This window comes from Bidens hawaiensis, unplaced genomic scaffold (genome assembly GCF_021521415.1).
Source record: "Bidens hawaiensis isolate Kalapana, Puna unplaced genomic scaffold, B.hawaiensis_p1.1 tig00044214_1, whole genome shotgun sequence".
NCBI lineage: Eukaryota > Viridiplantae > Streptophyta > Magnoliopsida > Asterales > Asteraceae > Bidens > Bidens hawaiensis.
The window spans coordinates 243-22,322 of NW_027497853.1; the positions used below are offsets into that span (position 1 = coordinate 243).

At 36.9% G+C, this 22,080-nt stretch overlaps 4 protein-coding genes and 2 pseudogenes across 5 annotated transcripts; 2 read left to right on the forward strand and 4 right to left on the reverse strand.

Moving 5' to 3' along the window:
• Positions 1-221: 221 nt before the first annotated feature.
• Positions 222-2,506, reverse strand: LOC143594801 (ACT domain-containing protein ACR9-like; annotated as a pseudogene). Its single transcript, XR_013146404.1, has 4 exons — positions 2,355-2,506; positions 994-1,211; positions 802-907; positions 222-541 (listed from the first exon to the last, which is right to left on the reverse strand). The product of XR_013146404.1 is annotated as an ACT domain-containing protein ACR9-like (transcript).
• A 3,973-nt stretch (positions 2,507-6,479) lies between these two features.
• Positions 6,480-8,755, forward strand: LOC143594793 (uncharacterized). The gene is made up of 8 exons (XM_077074020.1): positions 6,480-6,695; positions 6,960-7,062; positions 7,316-7,423; positions 7,507-7,616; positions 7,711-7,818; positions 7,895-7,940; positions 8,021-8,152; positions 8,469-8,755. Exons 1-8 carry the CDS (start codon positions 6,487-6,489, stop codon positions 8,550-8,552), a joined length of 900 nt encoding a protein of 299 aa, XP_076930135.1. The 5' UTR covers positions 6,480-6,486; the 3' UTR covers positions 8,553-8,755.
• Positions 8,756-9,035: 280 nt separating this feature from the next.
• On the reverse strand, positions 9,036-10,371 carry LOC143594802 (histidinol dehydrogenase, chloroplastic-like). Its single transcript, XM_077074025.1, has 2 exons — positions 10,192-10,371; positions 9,036-9,573 (listed from the first exon to the last, which is right to left on the reverse strand). Exons 1-2 carry the CDS (start codon positions 10,198-10,200, stop codon positions 9,208-9,210), a joined length of 375 nt encoding a protein of 124 aa, XP_076930140.1. The 5' UTR covers positions 10,201-10,371; the 3' UTR covers positions 9,036-9,207.
• A 4,719-nt stretch (positions 10,372-15,090) lies between these two features.
• On the forward strand, positions 15,091-15,972 carry LOC143594788 (heat shock cognate 70 kDa protein 2 pseudogene; annotated as a pseudogene).
• A 1,499-nt stretch (positions 15,973-17,471) lies between these two features.
• LOC143594789 (receptor-like protein EIX2) lies at positions 17,472-20,016 on the reverse strand. Its single transcript, XM_077074016.1, has one exon. It carries the CDS (start codon positions 20,007-20,009, stop codon positions 17,472-17,474), a length of 2,538 nt encoding a protein of 845 aa, XP_076930131.1. The 5' UTR covers positions 20,010-20,016.
• A 390-nt stretch (positions 20,017-20,406) lies between these two features.
• On the reverse strand, positions 20,407-21,753 carry LOC143594790 (receptor-like protein EIX2). Its single transcript, XM_077074017.1, has one exon. It carries the CDS (start codon positions 21,751-21,753, stop codon positions 20,407-20,409), a length of 1,347 nt encoding a protein of 448 aa, XP_076930132.1.
• Positions 21,754-22,080: the final 327 nt, after the last annotated feature.

Below are 22,080 nucleotides of genomic sequence, written 5' to 3' on the forward strand. Positions count from 1 at the left end.
CACAATCTGTATGATTGGCAACAAAAATGAATATGACCCATATGAATGCCCCAAAAAAAAATGGTTTTTTCTTTTTAAATTTATTTCATTTTATCCCTAAAAAGTTTGTTATAAATGATAATAATGTTTGGGCATGGTTTTATTATAACATAAAAAGTAAGGCCACAACTTTTAGAACTATAAATGTATAATATACAAAATAAGATGGTCATATAATATACCCGAATATCACAGTCCTTGAAAATCTTAAAGCGTCATAAATGAGACCATTTTGATCAAGACATTTTATCTGAAGCAAGGTATGCGTTGGACTCAGTTGATTATCAACTGTTATACTAGCCTCGTTCGACTGATCGTCCTGCCGACAATTACACTGCTGAACAATTCTTCTGCAACTTCTTCAGAAATACATGAATGCCCTTGTTGAGTGTCGTATTCGGGGCCCGCTAACTGAAGTTCACAGCTGATACAACACTCTCCTAACATGACCCTAAGGTGCTTACATGTTTCCTCACATCTAATCTTTGTGTGAAGCTGGTCCCTGTTATTAAACGAGCAACGTTTCACATTAGTCAGTAGTTCATATCATGGAGTCAAAAAAATATTGCAAAACTTTAGTGAAAATTATTTTTTCACTAACTTTAGACTCGAATAATTATATTCATTTATGTTTTTATAAGTAACAATTTCTGGGTCTGCTTCTACCGTGTGATAGTTCTGCAGCGACCTAAATTGCGTCCAAAACAAAGCTAAGATCAATAAGATATCGATGCTTGAAGTTGTGTGGTTAGAAAGACTTACATGGCATCTGTAATAAAGAACAAGTCCAAAACCTTTCCATCTGGAGTTGTTGTCACTTTAACTCTTTGAATTGATAGATCTCGCTCACAAAGAACTTCGGTCACATCTATAAAATGAGTTATTGTCCATGCATCAGAACATAATAACACTTTAAATATATATAATCCAAAACCAAAGGTGGTTATTATATACCATGTAACAACCCTTTTCGATCCAGGGATAAGACTGTCAGTAGGTACAGTGAAGGTGGTTTAGAACCATTGGTAAGCTGATTAAGATAAAACGTAGGCAAAAATGAAGGACAACAAGATAAAAGTCGCTTGTTCAAGTTCTCCAATCAACCCTGAGTGAAATTGGACACGGGACTACCCACAACACTATGTAACACCATTTTCCATCGGTTGAGAAGTCTGATGACAACGACGACACTAATCAATAATCATTGAACGAGTACTTGTTTATAGATGTGGATATATTAAGGGAAAATTATCAAATATTTTGACAAATCATGACTAACTAAGAACCATTCTACTTAGAAATATGTGGCACCATGTTAAAATAATCTGATCTGTTGCACCAGATTGAAATCTTGCGCAATGCTTGGCTGCTTGGTTGATCGGTAATTTTGAAAGTTAGAAGGATGTATGTAACATTGACTGGTTACACAAATAAATATATTGATTTAGTCTTGTTCTTTTAAATTGGTTGGTCTGTTGTGTCAGATTAAAATCTTACGCGTTGAATAACATGCAGCGCTGCATGGTTGATCAGTAATTTAAAACGTTACAAGATATTTTTAAATTATTAACCGAGTATAATATGGATGATTTTCCATGAATAAATTTGAAATTTGGTTTGATTCTCCTTTAAAACTGTTGGTCTGTTGCGCCAAATTAAAATCTACATCAAATGGCATGCATCGCATGGGTGATTGGTAATTTAAAAATTAAAGGATATTTTTAAAATTCTGTATATGCATGATTTTTCATATATAATTTTGAATTTTAGTCTTGTTCGTCGTTTAAACTGGTAGATCGAAATCTAACGCACCAAATGACATGAACCGTTAGTAATTTTTAACTTGTTTAAAAAGTTAAAAAGGATGTTTTTAAACATTGACATATCAAAATCTGGCGCACCAAATGACATGCACAAAATGACTGATAAGTAATTTTAACTTTTTAAAAAAATTAAAAGGATGCTTTAAATATTGACAGGCTATATGGATGTAAATGGATGTTTTCCATAAATATATTTGAAATTTAGCCTAATCGGTCTGCTGCGCCAAATAGAAATCTGCTGCACCAAATGACATGCAACGCTATGGTCAATTCTTAATCTTAAAAAGTAAAAAGAAAATTTTAAATATTAATAACTACTTATATGCATGCTTTCCCATAAATAAAGTTAAAATTTAGTCATGGTTCTTCCGTTCGACTCGTTCTGATTATGAAAACATTGTTAACAAAACTAACTTTCAATAAAACAAGTTAAAAAATCAATTACATTACAGAGACAGATATTTTAAATGGCAAAACCGAGAAAAACCTGACCTCCACGGGTAACATAGAGTCCGAATTCGAGTACAATCCTTAACAAGTCACAACCAAGCCCGGCCTTATCGGGCAGTTGACCGTCAACACGGTCGGTCACCGGAAGTCTTACCTTCCTCAATCAACACCACGTCTTCCCACGACATCCTCATCCTCCTCCTCCGGCGAATATGACCGGAAACAATGCAACTCCGGTGAGGTTAATGAATATATTTGTTAGTTTATGCAAATGAATTATTCACTTCATTGGGTCTCATTTATCGGTGAGAATCGGGAAAAAAACGAATGGGGTTCCGTGTACATTTGTAGTGTGGCGTCAGCTCTCCGACATGTGACACGTGTCGGGGCTCTGTAAACGATAAGTGGTGTAGAGCTGAAAAGCTGTGTGTAGCTGTGTCGTTAAGGAAGCCTACGTTGGATTCTTTTGCAATTACGTTAAAATTAAATTAAAATATGTTAAGTTACAATTTACGATATGGGATATTATATAATATTGTCTTAAAATATCTTGTTTTTATAGATTCTATGAATAATTTAAACTTTAAAGTATGTTATTATTCGTTATTCCGTGCAATTATCAGTTTAACTGAATTGTCATAAATAGTCAAAAATTAGTTTAGTATAAAATTCATTTTATTAGTGTACTATAGGATGAACTGGTATTAACACCCTTGTGTTGCGACGGGGTGTAAAACTGTGTATATGCACATTCACTTTCCTCAAAACTGTGTAAAAGCGTTGAACCACACACAGTTTGCAATGTGTTAACTCGTTAAATTTAGACCGAAACGTTAAATAAAATAATTGTAAAAGATGAAAAGTATAGGAGACAAAGTTGAAAGTGAAAAAATATTAGGGGTTAAAACAAAGTTATTCTATGACATGTTTGTAAACTATGAAAAGTGTTAGAACTAAAAGTAAAAAACAAAAAACATAGATAAAATAAAGAATATCACTAAAACATAAAATACAAATGATGATGCACACAATCTCTCACAATTGTATATATATAAATTTTATGTAAAATTAAATCTATATTTTTAATCTAGTGTCGTTAATAACAAATTGTAGCATCTACGTGTTTTACTAATATTATATTTTTTTAAACGGTTATTCACGCACCATAAATTATACTCCTAAAGCTAGTCTACGTTATGTGTTGTTGACTTTTTGACTTGAACCATATAACTCAAACTAAAAGAAGGGATACTTCTTTATAGTTTATATCATCTTGATATTACTAGACTAGAAATCATTTGATTATAGTTACCTATATGCTATTTCTTTATCTTCATCTATAAATTTAGAGTTTGCCAATGTTTCTTCTAAATCCCAATCTATATTCATCTCCATTTCCAAAATCAAAGATTGAGGAATTTTTGGTTTGTACCTTAAGTAAAGAGGAAGTAAGAGAAAGAAATAATGAAAACAATTTAGATATAGAGATAAATATGAAGATGAAGAATGAGATATGGGACATTCACATCCCCTTCTCTACTATTAATATATCTCTAAATTATATTGAAAATTCAAACAAAAGCACATAATTTACCGACATCGATCTCCATTTTCTAAAGTAGATATAGGGTAGAAGTTAAACTTTTCTCTATTTAAGATTTTTTTTTTCATTATGTTACTTGGGCTCATAGCTACTGGTTAAGAGATTCCCATTTTAGTTTAATATATTTGATCTTTCAAAAAAAGACACAAAAACAAAGGCTTATGTAACTATGACAAAGATAGAGGTAGAAAACGAGACGTGACAGCATATGCTAATTGGTCCAGTGATAGCACCATGGCTTTCCTTAGGAGATGTCACGGGTTCGAGTCTCGTTTGTGACAGAATTTCATGCGCGAGCCAAGAGTTTTATCACAATGGGGCTTCAAGGTGGGTTTCCCTATAATTGGTGGCAGGTCAGGTCACTAACACGAAGAAGTAACAAATAACAAGCTATTGGTAGGACCTGAGAATGACGGAATGTATGGGAACCATACTCTATCACAAAGGATGAAAATGTTGCGTATAGAAAGAGCTTCAACTCCAATAACTATATATGGATCTCTAAGATTGATACACCTCTTACATAAGTTTATAGTGACACATAATCCTATATAGTCAGAGATTGAGCAAGACTATCATCTAACATGTTCAAATAATATGTTATTATTTAGTTGATGCTATTCTAGGTAATTACGTTACTTATATGCATAGTTGCATACACCTACATACATGACATTAAACCACTATACAATATTACTAGGTTTAGATTCATCTGAGATCAATAAGCTGTGAGAGCTCGAAAGAATTTCATTTAACAAATATATTTTTTTGTCATATGTATTATATATAAGTTACACGTACTAGAGTTATTTTTACACGAATTCGACTATTAAAATAGGTGAAACAAGTTGTTACAATACATCATGAACGCGTAATGAAACTACTTGTCACACGTGTTTCAATATTCGAATCGTGTAAAAAATTATAAAAAATTCTAATATATGTAACTTTCATAAATACATAAGAAAAAAATGTTCAAATAAAGTTTATTTCGAGTTGTCACAACTAATTGGAGTTTTCAAAGTACTATCCATCCCCTATAGTAGTATACACGTGTTTTATTTTACTATGTAGACATAATAAATATGCAAAATGTGAATGCATACCCATTTATATAAATGATTTCATACTAGTAAAACAAAGCATGCACTTGCATATGTTTGCATTTATTGGGCGGGTTTCTGCCTTAAGAAAGAATCATCACCACTTCCTTAAAAGATCATTCACGAACCTATCACTATAATGTCTTTTTCGTGTTATCATATCAAATATACATAAACGTCCTAAGTCGTAAATCTATATTAGTATGAAATAAACATACCAAGATACCACAGCGAATAGCAATTTATTGTGAATTTAAGGCCAACTCATTTGGTAAAGGCATGTGCCTTTTACTTCCGAGTTTTAATTGTTTGAATCAAACTTAGAACCCGAAATTTAATTTAAACTGAATCCTTATTTAACCTAAATTTCGGACGAAACCTACAGTTTTTCGAATTCAAATAATACATACATAAACATATATAGATATAGATATAGGTATAGACATAGAGACCTAGTTCTCTAAGAACATTCTCATCCAACCCCTTATATTATGTGAGTTGTGTTTTTGTAATTTAGAGAGTGATTCAGAGTGTTGTGAGTGAAGAGTTTTTATATTTTAGAAAAAGTAGTGATTTTTCTGTATATTTGAAAAGTTACTGTTCATCCCCTATAATTTTTTTTATATATTTTGAAAGTGGTTGTGAGTGAAGGAAAGAGAAAAGGTAATGATAAAAGGTATAAAAAGTATTATTTAATTGAAATCGATAGAGAAAATAAAGTGAGTTTTTAATATAATTTTTTGATTTGGAAATAAGTGGTGGGATGAGAATGCTCTAAAATCAACTAATAATCTAGTTCTCTAAAATAAAATTCTAAGCATATAACCCAAACGAGCAAAGCTCAAACACTCTTGTATAACGTATTCGGTTTCTACGCTTCTAAATATGAATAAAACTTTAAAATGAGGAAGTCAAACCCAGATAACATGATTCGTATAATTCCAAACCGATCCAATGAACAACCCTGGTTCCAAACTTCCAGTTCCAACTATTTTAAGTGTTCCACCAAAGCTAGAGATGAGGAAAAAACCCGGTTTTGGCCTAGTAAATCAGCTCCTAACTCGACCCGATAAATTACAACAACAGCGGTTTTGGCCCAAACCAATTCCAAACTCGACCCTACCCGAAAGTATAGATACTGCTTCCCCCTCTCGTGACCCATACCGGTTAACCCAACCCGATTCTCCTTTCAAACCACCATTTTGGGCTAATGAATGAGAGTCAATCAAAGAGATAGACGAGCTGAATGCTCACCTACCTTTGCACGATTTATGACGTCGACTTGGCCCAGGCCTAAGTGTGGGCCTACCCATTCCTATATCCGAACCGGCTTCAAACCAAATCAGACCGAAATGCAAAGTATTTTCCACCAAACCCGAGACAGATTTGACCGAACCGATTCGGTTTATGTCCAAACCCGCTTAATACATTCGACGGAAGCTTAGCAGGCAGGTCGTGACGGAGGACGATGAGCACTGAGGATTTACCGAGCAAGGAGGCGAACGTGTTGAAGGGGCACGAAGGAGCAGTTTTAACGGCGAGGTTTAACAGAGACGGTAATTACTGTCTCTCCGGCGGTAAAGATCGGACCATTCGTCTTTGGAATCCTCACCGTGGAGTCCATATCAAAACCTACAAATCTCACGGCCGTGAAGTTCGTGACGTCCACGTTACACCGTAACCTCTACTTATTATTATTATTATTATATGCTAAATTATAATAATTACTAACCTGGGGCTCAAACTTCTGAGTTCTGATGAATTGAAATGATTTTAGATTAGTTGATACGTGATGTTCAATGGAATGCAATCGTTTACAAACATTAAGTTTGAAAACCTCTCTTATTGATATGCGGGAGGAAGAATTTATCTTCTCTTATCCATTTGTCGTATTATAACCTGACTAGTTCTTGCTCTGAAATATGCTTAACTATATTGTAGAGATAATTCTAAAATATGCTCATGTGGTGGTGATCGACAAGTCTTCTATTGGGATGTGTCAACTGGTCGTGTGATCCGAAAGTTTCGAGGCCATGACAGTGAGGTACCTAGTTATATCATCACATGTGTATAATCACAAAATCACATATAAGTTATAACAAGCATATAATTATATAAGCATATAAGCATGCTATTGATTTATCTTTTTGAGAAATGCAATTGAGAAATTATGAATCCTCTCTTTGTCATTTTTTTTTCACCAAAATTAAAGGCAATAAACTTCAAGCCTTATGAATACTAAATATTTTATTTTAATGTCTTGTTGATGTTATGCCAACATTTAATTATTTGATCAGGTGAATGCTGTAAAGTTCAATGAATATGCATCTGTAGTTGTATCAGCAGGGTATGACCGTTCTTTGCGTGCCTGGGACTGTAGATCTCAAAGCACTGAGCCTATCCAGGTTTCTTATTTTTTTGCTCTTATACGCATACTTATAAAGATAAGTTTATATGCACATATGCTGAAAGTTTTTTTTTTTTGCAGATTATTGACACCTTTCTAGACAGTGTCATGTCGGTTTGTTTAACAAAAACTGAAATCATTGCGGGAAGTGTTGATGGAACTGTGCGCACATTTGACATTCGAATGGGTAGGTATGTCATAATGCAGTATTTGAAACAGTTTTCATAGATTTATTGTTGAAAGAGGTTTGAAATAATCTTATATTTTTATTTGTTCTTTCATCAGAGAATTATCTGATGACTTGGGCCAACCTGTCAACTGTATCTCTTTGTCAAATGATGGTAACTGTGTATTAGCTAGCTGTCTTGATTCTACTCTGCGGCTTTTGGACCGGTAAATTTGTATTCCTTTTTACATATTGAGTTAACTAAAAGGATGTATAGGTACTGACTATCCTTATTATATTCAGAACTACTGGTGAATTACTACAAGAATATAAAGGTCATACATGTAAGGTAATATCAGGGTATTTAGAAAGTTAATAATTTGGGTTATATGTTCTAGTTAATAATATGATTTTGAATTTGTTGACCAGTCATTCAAAATGGATTGCTGCCTTACAAACAGTGATGCTCATGTGATTGGAGGATCAGAAGACGGGCGACTTTTTTTCTGGGATCTGGTGGACGCGTCGGTGGTTACAAGTTTCCGTGCTCACTCTTCAGTGGTAAGATTCTCTTACTATCTTTACATTTAAAATTTATCTCCAACGGGTCATATATGGAATGAGCGGGTCAAACATGCAAAAAGTCACCCCGAAGTTTTCTCATATTCATAAAACCTTCTAAGTTTCTCATCATAAAAGCTTAATTATTTTCTAACAATATAGTTTTTATCAAAATTTAAAGAATGGACAAAAAAGGTGTTGTTGGATAGGCCCAAATGTTTGACTCGTATTAAAAGTTTATCCATTTAGTAGTCAAATTTGAAACCGATAACCGGCAGACTCGTTACCCAAAATAAACCTTACATTGTTTTGGCAGGTAACGAGCGTTAGTTATCATCCAAAAGATAACTGTATGATAACTGCATCGGTGGATGGCTCAGTACGCGTTTGGAAAACATGAGCATCATAAGCCTGCCATTGAAGTGACTGCTTTATATGCTTCTATTGCAAAACTTGGACATCTTAAGCCTCGCATTGAAGTCTGCTTTGAATGTATGCATCAGGGATGGATCAGTAATATTTTGTATTCTGAGGGATTAGGCAACCAACTTTTTTGGTCAAAAAGACCATCTAGACTCTGAGCTTCATTGTTGTATAATATTACTTTTTCTTGAAGAGTATTCTTTATAAATGCTCTCAAAACATTCATGCTCTTAAATCGTCCATGAATAGTTAGACTATGCGTTGTGATTTAACTAAAAAGTGCGTAAAACTTCCCGTGTTGACAGCGAGTTTTAACTAACCCACCGTTTAACAAGCTTGTGGTGGTTCAACCCAAAATCTAAGCTACCCAACTTTTTTCTTTTTACATTGTATATGCATAAATAATCTTTTTTGTTATGAATTAACAAAGTGCAAAACTATCAATAAAAAGACTATGAATTTATTGAATACTGACATCAAAGTTAGCCAGATCAACAGCCTGATGCTGACAGCTTCATACTCAAAACCGAACATTCTTTCATAACAACAAACAAGACAACCTAAATAACTAGTTTTCCAACCTCAAAAACCAATATCCTTAAAACACCCAATTCAATAGGCACAAAAAAGACTCATACAGCCTGTCTCGCTTTAATGTCTTGAAGCCGAAGGGTTACTGCTCTCTTGTGAGCATCTAACCCCTCGACCTCAGCCATGGTTGCCACATGTGGGCCCAACTTTGCAAGCCCTTCTTCTGTCAAAGACTGGATGGTTATGTACTTCAAGAAAGAGTCTAGTGACACCCCACTATACATGCGTGCATACCCGTAAGTAGGAAGAACATGGTTAGTCCCACTAGCATAATCTCCAACACTCTCCGGGGTCCACGGCCCTACAAACACGGACCCCGCGTTTTCAATAAAGCTCTCCCACTTCTCTGCATCTTCAACATTAATGATCAGATGTTCGGGTGCGTACAAGTTGGAAAATGTAACTGCCTGAAAGTTGCAACAGTTTACAAACTTAGTAAATATCATATAAACCCATGCAAAAAAAAAAAAATCATATATGCCCTTACAAAGTAGTTAGAATATCAAATATAACCAATTCATTAAATACAACTTAATTAATGGCCATTTTACCCTTATTTTTCAAGAAACTTTAAAATTTCATATATGCCCATCTTTAACTTCAAATTTTTAACTACCCATTTTTAGCTTAAAGGCCCTTTTAAACCTATTTTAACTTATTTTTTTTACCCATAAACAAAGTTTATTAAAATATAAGATTGCCTATTAATTATCATGCGATTATACCTAGTACGATTATCTGAGTCGAACATATTGATTCAAGAGGAGAGACAATAGTTCTTTTCACTTTCTAATCGTCGTTGTTGATCAAAATCCAAATAAAAAGAATAAGATTTGAACATATATAATGGAAAAGAGTAGAATGGTCATCAAGTAAAGGTTCATTAAGATAGGGTATGCATAACATTTTTAGTTTTGGTTGGGTATACATAAAAATTTTCAAGTTTGTAAGGGTAAATATGAAACTAATCCTATAAGCTTTAAAAGTTGCATGATGCATATAGAACACTAAAAAAAGAAACTAACCTCAACCATATCGCGTGCAAAAACAGTGAAGCTGTGACTAAGAGCTTTTGAAGCAAACTCTCCTCTAGGGAGATTGTTGCATTGCTTGGTGATTTCTTCATCAATGGCTTTTATGTCTACCCCTTCACCAACAATTACCAGAACCACCTGGCTATCTGGTCCATGCTCAGCCTGAACATGGAAAAGTTGGGACTTGAGGATAATGCCACGTCATCATTGTTATGTTGTGGTCTCCGATCCATCATGGGTCGGGTCCGGTTTAGACGAATAGACAGAATTAGGAGATTAAGCTGTTTGAGTTTTGGCCAAGCCCAAAAGCTCTAATCAGGCCCAGTTTAGTTAAAGGGTTAAACCCTAATTGTCTAGTCTATATATTCTCTCCTGTACTTGTAAGTTTGTATCACTCAATAATAAGAAAACCCTAGTTATCGACAGTGGACGTAGGTCATACACCGTGACCGAACCACTTAAATCCTTGTGTCTCTTTCGTTTATTCTTTCGGTTTTACTATTGTATTCGTGTTTGTGTGTGACTCCGAACCTAACAATTGGCATCAGAGCCTAGTTCTCGATTATACACACAGTTCCGCCGCCGCTGCTCCGCTGCTACAGTTCCACCGCCGCCGCTACAGTACCGCCGCCGCCGCTACAGTACCGCCGATGCCGCTACAGTACCGCGCCGCCGCTACAGTACCGCCGCTGCTACAGTACCGCCGCCGCTGATTAGGGTTCCGCAGCTGCTGGTTCGTTTTTTCTGATCAGTTTCCAGTCCTTTTATTCCTTGGGTAGTTTGGTTGTTTGCTGTAATCAAAACTCAGTTTGGATAATGGCTGAGGACGGAAAGATCAAGATTGAGAAGTTTGATGGTCAGGATTTTGGATGGTGGAAAATGCAAATTGAGGATTTGCTATGTCAGAAAGACTTAATGGAAGCACTAGAAGAGAGGAAACCGGAAAGTATGAAAGATGATGAGTGGAAGGTACTTGACAGAAAAGCCATAGCTGTTATTAGACTCTCACTAGCTAAGAATGTGGCATTCAATATTGTAAATGAAACTACCACGTATGGTCTTATGAAAGCCTTGTCAAATATGTATGAAAAGCCTTCTGCATCAAACAAGGTATTTCTGATTAGACAGCTAGTTAACACCAGAATGAAGGAAGGGGCATCTGTTACCTCTCATGTTAATGACTTCAACACTATTATTTCTCGTTTGTCTTCTGTAGATATCAAGTTTGATGATGAAGTTCAAGCGTTACTCTTGTTATCCTCGTTACCCGAAAGTTGGTCAGGGACTGTTACTGCAGTTAGTAGTTCTTCTGGGAATACTAAGCTTACTTTTGAAGGAGTCCGGGATTTGATTTTAGGGGAGGACATAAGAAGAAGAAATTCTGGTGAGACATCTAGTTCTATATTGAGCACCGAAGGGAGAGGTAGGAGAAGAGAGAAAGGTAATGGCAGGGGTAGGTCAAAGTCTAGAAGAAGAAGTCAGTCAAAGCCCAGAAAAGACATTGAGTGTTGGAATTGCAAAGAAATGGGGCATTTCAGAAACCAATGCCCTAACCCCTCAATTTCAAAAGAAAATAAAGAATCTAAGAAGGAAGTTAATCTGGCCACCGGTTCAGATGATTCAGAAGGTTCAGAAGAGACTCTTATCTGCTGTGTTGAAGAATCAACAGATTCATGGATTATGGATTCTGGTGCATCTTTTCATGCCACTTATAGCACGAAGAAGATGAAGAATCTCCGAACAGGTAATTTTGGTAAAGTTCGTTTGGCTAATAATCATGCTGTTGATATCACGGGGATGGGGGATATTGAACTAAAAACTTCATTGGGCACCTCATGGACTCTAAAGGATGTTCGGGTCATTCCTAGCCTTAGAAGAAAGCTAATTTCTGTTGGGCAGTTAGATGACCAAGGATATGATGTTATGTTTGGTGGGGGTCAATGGAAAGTTGTGAAAGGGAATCTTGTGATCGCCAGAGGTAAAAAGAAGGGCACTTTATACATGGTTGAAATTCCAGCTGATGGGGTAAATGCAGTGACCAGTGGACCGAGTCAGTCTAGTTTGTGGCACCAACGACTCGGCCACATGAGTGAAAAAGGGATGAAAATGCTCGTTGCTAGAGGAAAAATTCCAGAACTAAAGAAGGTTGAATCTGAATTTTGTGAACCATGTGTTTTCGGTAAAAAGAAGAAAGTATCTTTTGTGAAGACCGGAAAACAACCGAAAGCTCAGAAATTGGAGCTTATTCACTCTGATGTCTATGGACCAACTTCAGTCTCTTCTTTGGGAGGATCGCACTATTATGTCACCTTCATTGATGATTCGACACGCAAGGTATGGGTTTACTTTCTTAAAAATAAATCTGATGTTTTTGATACTTTTAAGAAATGGAAAACTGCTGTTGAATTGGAAACTGATTTGAAGGTGAAATGCTTGAAGTCGGATAACGGTGGTGAATACGTTAGCAAAGAATTCCGTGATTATTGTGAAGAGTACGGTATTCGGATGATCTTTACAGTCCCTGGCACTCCTCAACAAAATTGAGTGGCAGAACGAATGAACAGGACGTTAAATGAAAGGGCAAGAAGTATGAGACTTAATGCCGGGCTTCCAAAGACGTTCTGGGCAGATGCAGTTAACACTGCAGCTTATTTAATTAACCGGGGATTGTCAGTACCGTTGGGTTTCAAGACACCAGAAGAAGAGTGGAAAGGTAAAGCTGCAGATTATAAGCATTTGAAAGTCTTTGGGTGTAGCGCTTATGATCTAGTGAAAAATGACAAGCTTGATGCTAAAGCTAAAAAATATGTTTTCATTGGATATGGGTCAAACGAAATGGGCTACAGGCTTTGGGATTTAGAAAGCAGAAAAGTAGTCAGAAGCAAGCATGCAACTTTTAATGAGGCTGAGTTATACAAAGATAGAAACACTTCAAAATCAAGGGTTCAGAAAGAGCAGGTTGAATACGAAATTGATGCTCAGAAAAAGACAGTTGAGTCAGCTACCGAACCCGAGACAGAAACTGAAGAAACCACAGTTCCTGAATTTGAAGATGATGATATTGGTGGAAATGAAGAGTCAGAGGGAGTCTCTGACAGTGGGAGTTCAGAGTCTGAGGATGAACAGTCTCCACAAGAACCTGACCCGCCTCAGCACTGGGTTAGGAGGTCCACCAGAGTTTCTAAACAGCCGGTACGTTACAAACCTTCAGTTAATTATCTCCTTTTAACTGAAAATGGTGAGCCAGAGAGTTATTATGAAGCACTTAAGTTGAAAGATTCACTCCAGTGGGAGCATGCTATGAAGGAGGAGATGAACTCTTTGAGTAAAAACCAGACATGGGTTTTAACCAAGTTTCCACCAGATAAAAGAGTTCTACAGAATAAATGGGTCTATAGAGTCAAGGAAGAACATGATGGGTCTAAACGATACAAAGCTCGTTTAGTGGTCAGGGGTTTCCAGCAAAAGAAGGGAATTGATTATAATGAAATATTCTCTCCAGTTGTGAAGATGACCACCATCAGATTGATCTTAAGTATTGTTGCTGCAGAAAATTTACATCTAGAGCAATTAGATGTTAGGACAGCATTTTTACATGGTGATCTTGACGAGGAGATCTATATGGCACAACCTGAGGGATTTCAGGTTGCCGGGAAAGAAAAATGGGTCTGCAAATTGAAGAAAAGCTTGTATGGTCTGAAGCAGGCACCTAGGCAATGGTACTTAAAGTTTGATGATTTTATGGTGAGAACTGGGTACAAGAAATGCGAGGCCGACCATTGCTGCTACTTAAAGAAGTTTAAAGGCTCATATATCATTCTACTTCTTTATGTAGATGATATGTTAATTGCAGGATCTGATATGAAGGAGATTCGCAAGTTGAAGAAACAGTTGTCTGATAAATTTGAGATGAAAGATCTTGGTCCAGCCAAACAGATTTTGGGGATGAGTATATCCAGAAAGAAAGATGGCTCCATAACACTATCCCAAGAGAAATACATAGGGAAAGTGTTAGAAAGATTCAGGATGAATGATGAGAAGACTAAACCGAGAAACACACCTCTGGGAAGTCATTTCAAACTTACCAAAGACCAGTCTCCCAAAACAGAGGAAGAAAGAACAGAGATGGCTAAAGTTCCGTATGCATCTGCTGTTGGCAGTCTCATGTACGCCATGGTTTGTACACGGCCAGACATTGCTCATGCTGTCGGGGTAGTTAGTCGTTTTATGTCGGATCCGGGAAAGGAACATTGGGAAGCGGTGAAATGGTTACTCAGATACTTAAAGGGTACTTCCAGTTTGGGGTTATGTTTTAAGGGGAAGGATACAATTCTCAGGGGTTATTCAGATGCTGATCTGGGTGGATGTAAGAAGACGTTTAAAAGCACTACTGGTTATGTTTTCACAGTTGGGGGAACAGCAGTATGTTGGATGTCCAGACTTCAGAAAAGTGTTGCTTTATCAACCACTGAGGCAGAATATATGGCAGCAGCCGAAGCAAGTAAAGAATTAGTATGGTTGAGAACTTTTCTTGAAGAGTTGGGAAAGAAACATGCAGAGTTCTTCTTATATTGTGACAATGAGAGTGCAGTGAAACTTGCGAAGAATCCAGTCTATCATTCGAAGACTAAGCACATCGGGAGGAGATATCACTTTGTCAGAGATTTGATCAGTGATGGTGTTTTCAGTTTGAAAAATATCTCAGGTGCTAAGAATCCAGCAGATATGTTCACAAAGCAGGTGATGCTGGATAAGCTGAAGCTGTGCAGAGCTTCAGCAGGCCTTCAGGAATAATGTTGAGAAGGCGAAGGGTAACTAGGAGGTGCAAAACCAGATGGGTTTTATTTACATGTACAAGGCAATGCAGGTGAAGACATTTTACGTCTCCAAATGGGAGCAGGTTGAAATGTTTGACGCATCCAAGTGGTGGTTTAGAGAAGATGTCTCGAAGCCCAAGTGGGAGATTGTTATGTTGTGGTCTCCGATCCATCATGGGTCGGGTCCGGTTTAGACGAATAGACAGAATTAGGAGATTAAGCTGTTTGAGGTTTGGAGACCGCAGGTGGAGTGATGACTGTTTTGATCCCGAGAAACACCACAATTCCCACCAAAAAGGAGCAGGTTTTCTCGACCTACTCTGACAACCAACCCGGGGTTTTGATCCAAGTTTATGAAGGGGAGAGAGCAAGAACAAAGGACAATAACTTGTTGGGCAAGTTTGAGTTGTCGGGAATTCCCCCTGCGCCACGTGGCGTGCCTCAAATCAACGTGTGCTTTGATATTGACGCCAACGGTATCTTGAACGTGTTGGCTGAAGATAAAGTTGGTGGTCAGAAGAATAAGATTACCATTACTAATGATAAGGGAAGGTTGTCAAAGGAGGACATTGAGAAGATGGTGCAGGAGGCTGAGAAATACAAGGCGGAAGATGAAGAGCACAAGAAGAAAGTGGAGGCAAAGAATGCTCTTGAGAATTATGCTTACAACATGAGGAATACAATTAAAGATGATAAGATCGGTTCAAAGCTTCCTGCTGATGACAAGAAGAAGGTGGAGGATGCGGTTGAGCAGGCTATGCAGTGGCTGGACTCGAATCAGCTTGCAGAGGCTGAGGAATTTGAAGACAAGATGAAGGAGTTGGAGGGTCTTTGTAACCCTATAATTGCTAAGATGTATCAAGGTTCTGGTGGTGTGCCTGATATGGATGCTGATGGTCCAAGTCAAACTGCTGATGGGAATGGTGCAGGCCCCAAGATTGAAGAAGTTGATTAAGTCTAGTTTTGGGAATATTGTTCTTGGTTGATAATGCCTTTTCAGTAATCTTTTTCGCCTTTATAAATGTATGGAATGTTATGTTTTTAATGATATAGCATTTTGAAATTACAACCAACCCAATATTTTCCTTCCATAATGCTGTGCAACCTAGGACAATAAATATTTCCACAATGCCGAGGGCTAATGTTTGATCCGTCTTCCCAATTTGGCTGGTTTTAACGAATTTTGTATCTGAATCACTAATACTAATTACGGTTTCAGAAAACGACAAATCAAACTAGTCTGATTGAGTAGGTCAAACCAAACCAGTAATTTTTAAATCATTAGCTGCATTGAAATTTCGAAAAATATGATATGCGATGGTTGTTAATTCCAAAAATGAAAACAAATTTTGTTTTAGTGAGATCGAACAACTAAATTCCAAACTGCAAAATCCTAGATGTTTGCACCTCAAAGCGTCGACTTGCTTCATTCCAAAGTTTAAACAGTTTAGTCGGTTTTAACCCAAAAATGGAAAAACAGTTGATTTCCAAAGGATAATAACCTGAATGTCTGGGTCTCAAAAAACTGACTTGACTCAATTTAAAGTTTAATCATTCAATCGGTTTAATCCAAAAGTTAAGTTATCAGTGTGATTGATCAGACAAGTGCCAAGGCTTTTGGTACACTTCTGAAGAAGAAAAATATTTCATAATATGGCCAAACGGTCATGTTGGCGTCTTCTTTGAAACCTGAGGTAAGACCACCATTGATAACGATCCCATGCATAGCAGCAACAACACGAAAACAAACATTTTATGATGTTCGTTTGTTCGTGTCTTATCAGAACCAAAATAAATCAACTTTTTAGTTAGAACCTGTTGTAGAGGCTAAGAATAGTACTTGTTTCTAATCCTAACACAAAGGCTCTACATTTATATGCTAAATGTAATTAGGAACTGAGTTTGAACATGTAGTATCCTAATCACTTTAACACTTTAATTGGTATTATAAATTCCACCATATATAGACTTCATGATTAAGTTTCTTGAAAAATAGAAGTAAATAAGTCTTCCAACACCTCATTGGGTCTAAAAAATCTTGGTTTCCTTTTCTTTTGAAACAGTCAATAAGTATATTTTATTAATCAAAAAAACATTAATTGGGCGACCTGTTTAATTGATGTTTACTAGCACCACGACAAACATACCAACAAGTGAAAATCCAACAACATGACCTGATTAAAACTTGTGAAAAATTTAGCCACTTTATTTTCATTTATTATCAAAACATTTAATTCAACATAATTCATTTGCTTTTAAGACACGTGTGATAAAAATTCTGTGATTCTTGCAAAGATCATTTTAACAAACAGAAAATAACCTGCTCACAAACTACCGAACAGAAGTTCTACAAGGTAACACAATGGCAATAATCATCCATGGCCGTATGCAACTTAAATTATCTACTTACCTAATAGAAAACACTAACAACGTCACTATGAATAGAACGTGCACTTACCATCTAAATTTGGTATGAAGATTCCGAAAATACACAACCGCTGTTACATATATCCAATCCTTCATCTTTTCTAAGGAAGCAAATAAGAAATATCTGCACCTTCGGTTGAGGAGTAAAGCACAACAAATTCCCCACCCAACAACGAATCCAACACCCATACCTGTGTAATATGATCTCCAAAACTCACCTCCTTCTTCTTTAACGTCTTCCTTTCCATCAACTGTAGCAGTTGGAGGTGGAAGGTCACATCTTTGTGTAAGTGGAAGTCCACAAAGTTGAGGGTTACCAGCGTAGGAGGCATTATCGAAGCCTTGGAGTTGAGTCCCTGTTGGTATTCTTCCTGACAAGTTATTGTAAGAGAGGTTAAGATAACTTAAACGGTCTATATTTGACAAGCTCAACGGAATATTCCCAGAGAACTCATTTCTTGACAAGTCAAGAGCATCAAGAGAATTCAGTTGACCGATATCTCTCGGGATTTCCCCATGCAATTTGTTGAAGGAAAAATTCAAGGAGACTAACTCTCGAAGATTAGTGATTTCAGAAGGAAGCTCTCCATATAACTTGTTGCTTGAAATATCGATATTCTTCAGTAGGTGAAGAGTACTTCCAAATTCATGTTGTGTTCCCTTCCATGCAACCAGCGCATTGTCAATGAAAATGGCCTCTTCACCCAAACCGCAAGTTAAAGAAACTACACCACCTCGTTCCAAAGGTTCCGAACACAGAGATACAACGCCCTTGTCTGGTGCATTATTTGTACTAGAGTTGTGTTGTCCAATGGTTACAGTGATAGTTGGGTTATAAGTGGAGTAATAATGGCTCATAATATCATCTTGAAACTGTCTAGTAGCCATAGCCGTAAAGTTACCAAAGCACCTAGGAATGTTTCCTGATAATCCATTCTCAGACAGATCAAGGAATTGGAGATTATTTAACAAACATAATTGGGATGGTAAGCTACCACTGAATCTATTTGACCGTAAAACAAGAACATGCAACTCCGAAAGTGTTTCTCCTATCCATGCTGGTATGTTACCAGACAACTTATTTTCCCCTAGATCCAAAAACGTTAGTCTTGTGCACTTACTCAAGGACATTGGTACTTCACCAGAAAAATCATTCTGACGCAGATACAATGCCTGAAGCTTAAACAGACCCAAAGAAGGGATTTCCCCGGACAAGCTGTTATTTGATAAATTAAGAACGACAAGCATTACTTTGAATTTCAAACAATCAGGCACACTCCCAGATAGGAAATTGTTGGAGAGGTCAAGGAAAGCCAAACCGACGTCGTCAATCTGACACAAGAAAGAAAGTGTCCCTGAGAACCTGTTTCCAGAGAGGTTTATTGCTGCCAGTTTAGAAGGTAACACCGGTATCGTACCTTCTAGTTGGTTGTTACTCAAATCCATTCCAGGATTGCGTGCAAAGACTGATGTGATATCTGGCAATGTTCCTTTTATTTCATTTGAAGAAAGATTCAGAAATCTCAACCCAGGTGGTATGTCCCAGAACCACGCAGGGATGCGACCAGATATTCCATTATCGGAAATATCAAGATATGCAAAAGATCTTTGAGTTTGAATCCACATCGGGAAACTAGGCCCCATCTTGCAGGATTGCATCTTTATTGTCTCTAAGGAGAATGGGATTCTTGCATTGGAGCTTAATTTTACCGTAAAAGAATTGGAAGACAAGTCGAGATAGGTTAGTTTGGTGAGGCTTAGAAAATGAACATCAGATATTACACCTTCAAGGGAGTTGGATGAAACGTCAAGATATTCTAGATTTGATAGTTTGCCCACACTGTGGGGTAAATGTCCAGTTAACATATTATTAGAGAGGTCTAACTTGTGCAGGGATGGACATCTAACAAAGTTAGGCAATGCCCCGTTAAGGAGGTTTTTTGACAAATCCAGTTGAACTAGAGATGCCAAGTTCCCAAAGGAATTTGGAACGACACCAACTAATTGATTTTCCGAGAGGTCTAAATGTGTAAGAGAAGTCAACTCCCCAAAGGAAACCGGAATCTCCCCGGTCAGAAAGTTATTACTAAGATCGATTTGAAGCAAGTTGGAAAGATAACCTAGTTCAACTGGAATAGTCCCGCTGAGATTCGAAGAGGATATTTTCAAATACCGTAAGTTGGAAAGGGAACTCAAAGAAATTGGTATAGGATTCAACTGAAAATCATTTCCATTTAAACCAAGATATTGTAATTTCGGTAATAATGATAACAAAGGACTAAAATTACCAGACAAGCCAGCAAGGTGAAGTTCGGTCACATGACCAGTGTTCTTGTCACAACGGACACCCGCCCATTGACAACAATCCTTGTTTTCTTTGTTCCCCCAATCATTTAGAGTGTTGTTGATGTCTACTAGGTTTGCTTTAAAATTTAGTAGTGTCTCCCTCTCTTTGTCATTACAATAACCTGCAGTCGTCGTGTTGGCACCTTCTTTGAAACCCGATGTAAGACCACCATTGATTAATGACCCCATGCAAAGTAGTAACGACACGAAAACAAACATTATGTGATGTTCGTTGGCGTGTAATTAAAACCAAAATCAATATGGTTTTTAAAACCTGTTTTAAACTTTAGAAGGAGAACACTTGTTTGTTTCCAATCCAACACGAAGGCTCTATATATATTGTTGAATGTTTGGAGTTTTGAACACGGAAGATAAGATCGAAGTCTCCTAACAAGTCTTGTCAATTAGTTGGTATTATAAAATTTAATACGGAGAATTTAATTGAAGTAATTTCCAAGTACTTTTTAGTTTTTAAGTTGACTTTGAAAACAGAAGTGAACAACTCCTTCTTGGTTTCTTTTTCTTTTGAACCAGTCTTATAAATATATTTTATTAACTCAAAAACAGTAATTGAGCTTCTTACAGTTTGACTAAAAGTTTGATGAAATAACAGGAATCACAAAACAATAGCAGTTGGAGGTGGAATTGGAGGCTCACATCTTTGTGTAAGTGGAGGCCCACAAAGTTGAGAGTTCCCGGTGTAGGAAGAGGAACTGAAGAGTTGAAGTTGTGGTCCGAGTGGTATTCTTCCTGACAAGTTATTGTAAGAGAGGTCAAGATAACTTAAAGGCGTTATCTGTGACAAACTCAATGGAATACTCCCAGAAAACTCATTTCTTGACAAGTCAAGAGATTCAAGAGATCTCAACCGACCCATATACTTTGGAATTTCCCCGTAAAATTTGTTGCTGGAAAAATTTAAGGAGACTAACCCTTGAAGATTAGTGATTTCATAGGGAAGTTTTCCATTTAACTTGTTGCTTGAAATATCAATGCTCTTAAGTAGGTAAAGGCCTCTTCCAAATTCACGTTGTGCTCCCTTCCACGCAACCAGTGCATTGTCAATGAAAAGGGCCTCTTCATCCGAATAATAACTTGAATGTCCGTATTTGGTTCCATAGAAAGTTGCAGTGTAAGAGTAGTAAGAATGGCTCATAATATCATCTTGAAAGCCTCTCCTAGCCATAGCCGTGAAGTTACCAAAGCACCGACGGATATTTCCAGATAACGAATTATTAGATAGGTCAAGGAACTGAAGGTTATTCAGAAAACATAGTTGGGATGGTAAACTACCATTAAATCTATTAGACCGTAAAACAAGAACACGCAACTCTGAAAGTGTTTCTCCTATCCATGCTAGTATGTTACCAGACAACTTATTTTCCCCGAGATCTACAAACCTTAGTTTTGTGCAGTTGCTTAAAGACTTTGGTATTTCACCAACAAAGGCGTTCCCTCGCAAATACAATGCCTGAAGTTTAGACAAGAATCCCAAAGAAGATTGGATCTCTCCAGAGAGACTGTTATTAGATAAATTAAGAACCACAAACATTTCTTGGAATTTTTTCAAACAATCAGGCAGACTCCCTGATAATAAATTGCTGGAGAGGTCAAGGAAAGTCAAAGTCGTTTCAATTTGACACAAGAAAGAAAGTGTCCCTGAGAACCTGTTTCCAGAGAGGTTTAATGCTGCCAGTTTAGAAGGTACCAACGGTATTGTACCTTCCAGTTGGTTGTTACTCAAATCTATTCCAGGATGGTTTTCAAAGACTAATGTGATATCTGGTAGCATACCTTTTATTTCATTTGAAGAAAGATTAAGAAACTTCAACCCACGTGGCAGGTCCCAGAACCACGCAGGAACGTGATCTGATATTTCAGCATTGGAGATATCAAGATATTGAAAATGTCTTTGAGTTTGAATCCACATGGGGAAACTAGGCCCCAATTTGCATGACTGCATTTTTATGGTGTTTAACTGGAAACGGATTCTTGTATTGGAGCTTAATTTTAGTGCGACGGAATTGAAAGACAGGTCCAGATAGGATAGTTTGGTGAGGTTTAGAAGATGTTCATCAGAGATTACACCGTTAAGGGAGTTGGATGAAACATCAAGATATTCAAGATTTAATAGTTTTTGCACGGTCTTGGGTAACTTTCCAGTTAATCCATTTCTAGAGAGGTCTAACTTATGCAGGGATGGGCATCCAGGAAAATTAGGAACTAGTGAATAGGCATACATATAAAATTATGGGGGATGATTGGATTTGTGTTTTAGAACTGATTATCT

Coding starts and splice junctions, on each gene's coding strand:
- LOC143594790 (XM_077074017.1), bottom strand. CDS start 21,753: ATGCAGTCATGCAAATTGGGGCCTAGTTTCCCCATGTGGATTCAAACT.
- LOC143594789 (XM_077074016.1), bottom strand. CDS start 20,009: ATGTTTGTTTTCGTGTCGTTACTACTTTGCATGGGGTCATTAATCAAT.
- LOC143594793 (XM_077074020.1), top strand. CDS start 6,487: ATGAGCACTGAGGATTTACCGAGCAAGGAGGCGAACGTGTTGAAGGGG. Junction 7,063..7,315: donor TTCGAGGCCATGACAGTGAG/GTACCTAGTTAT, acceptor TTATTTGATCAG/GTGAATGCTGTAAAGTTCAA. Junction 7,819..7,894: donor ACTCTGCGGCTTTTGGACCG/GTAAATTTGTAT, acceptor TATTATATTCAG/AACTACTGGTGAATTACTAC.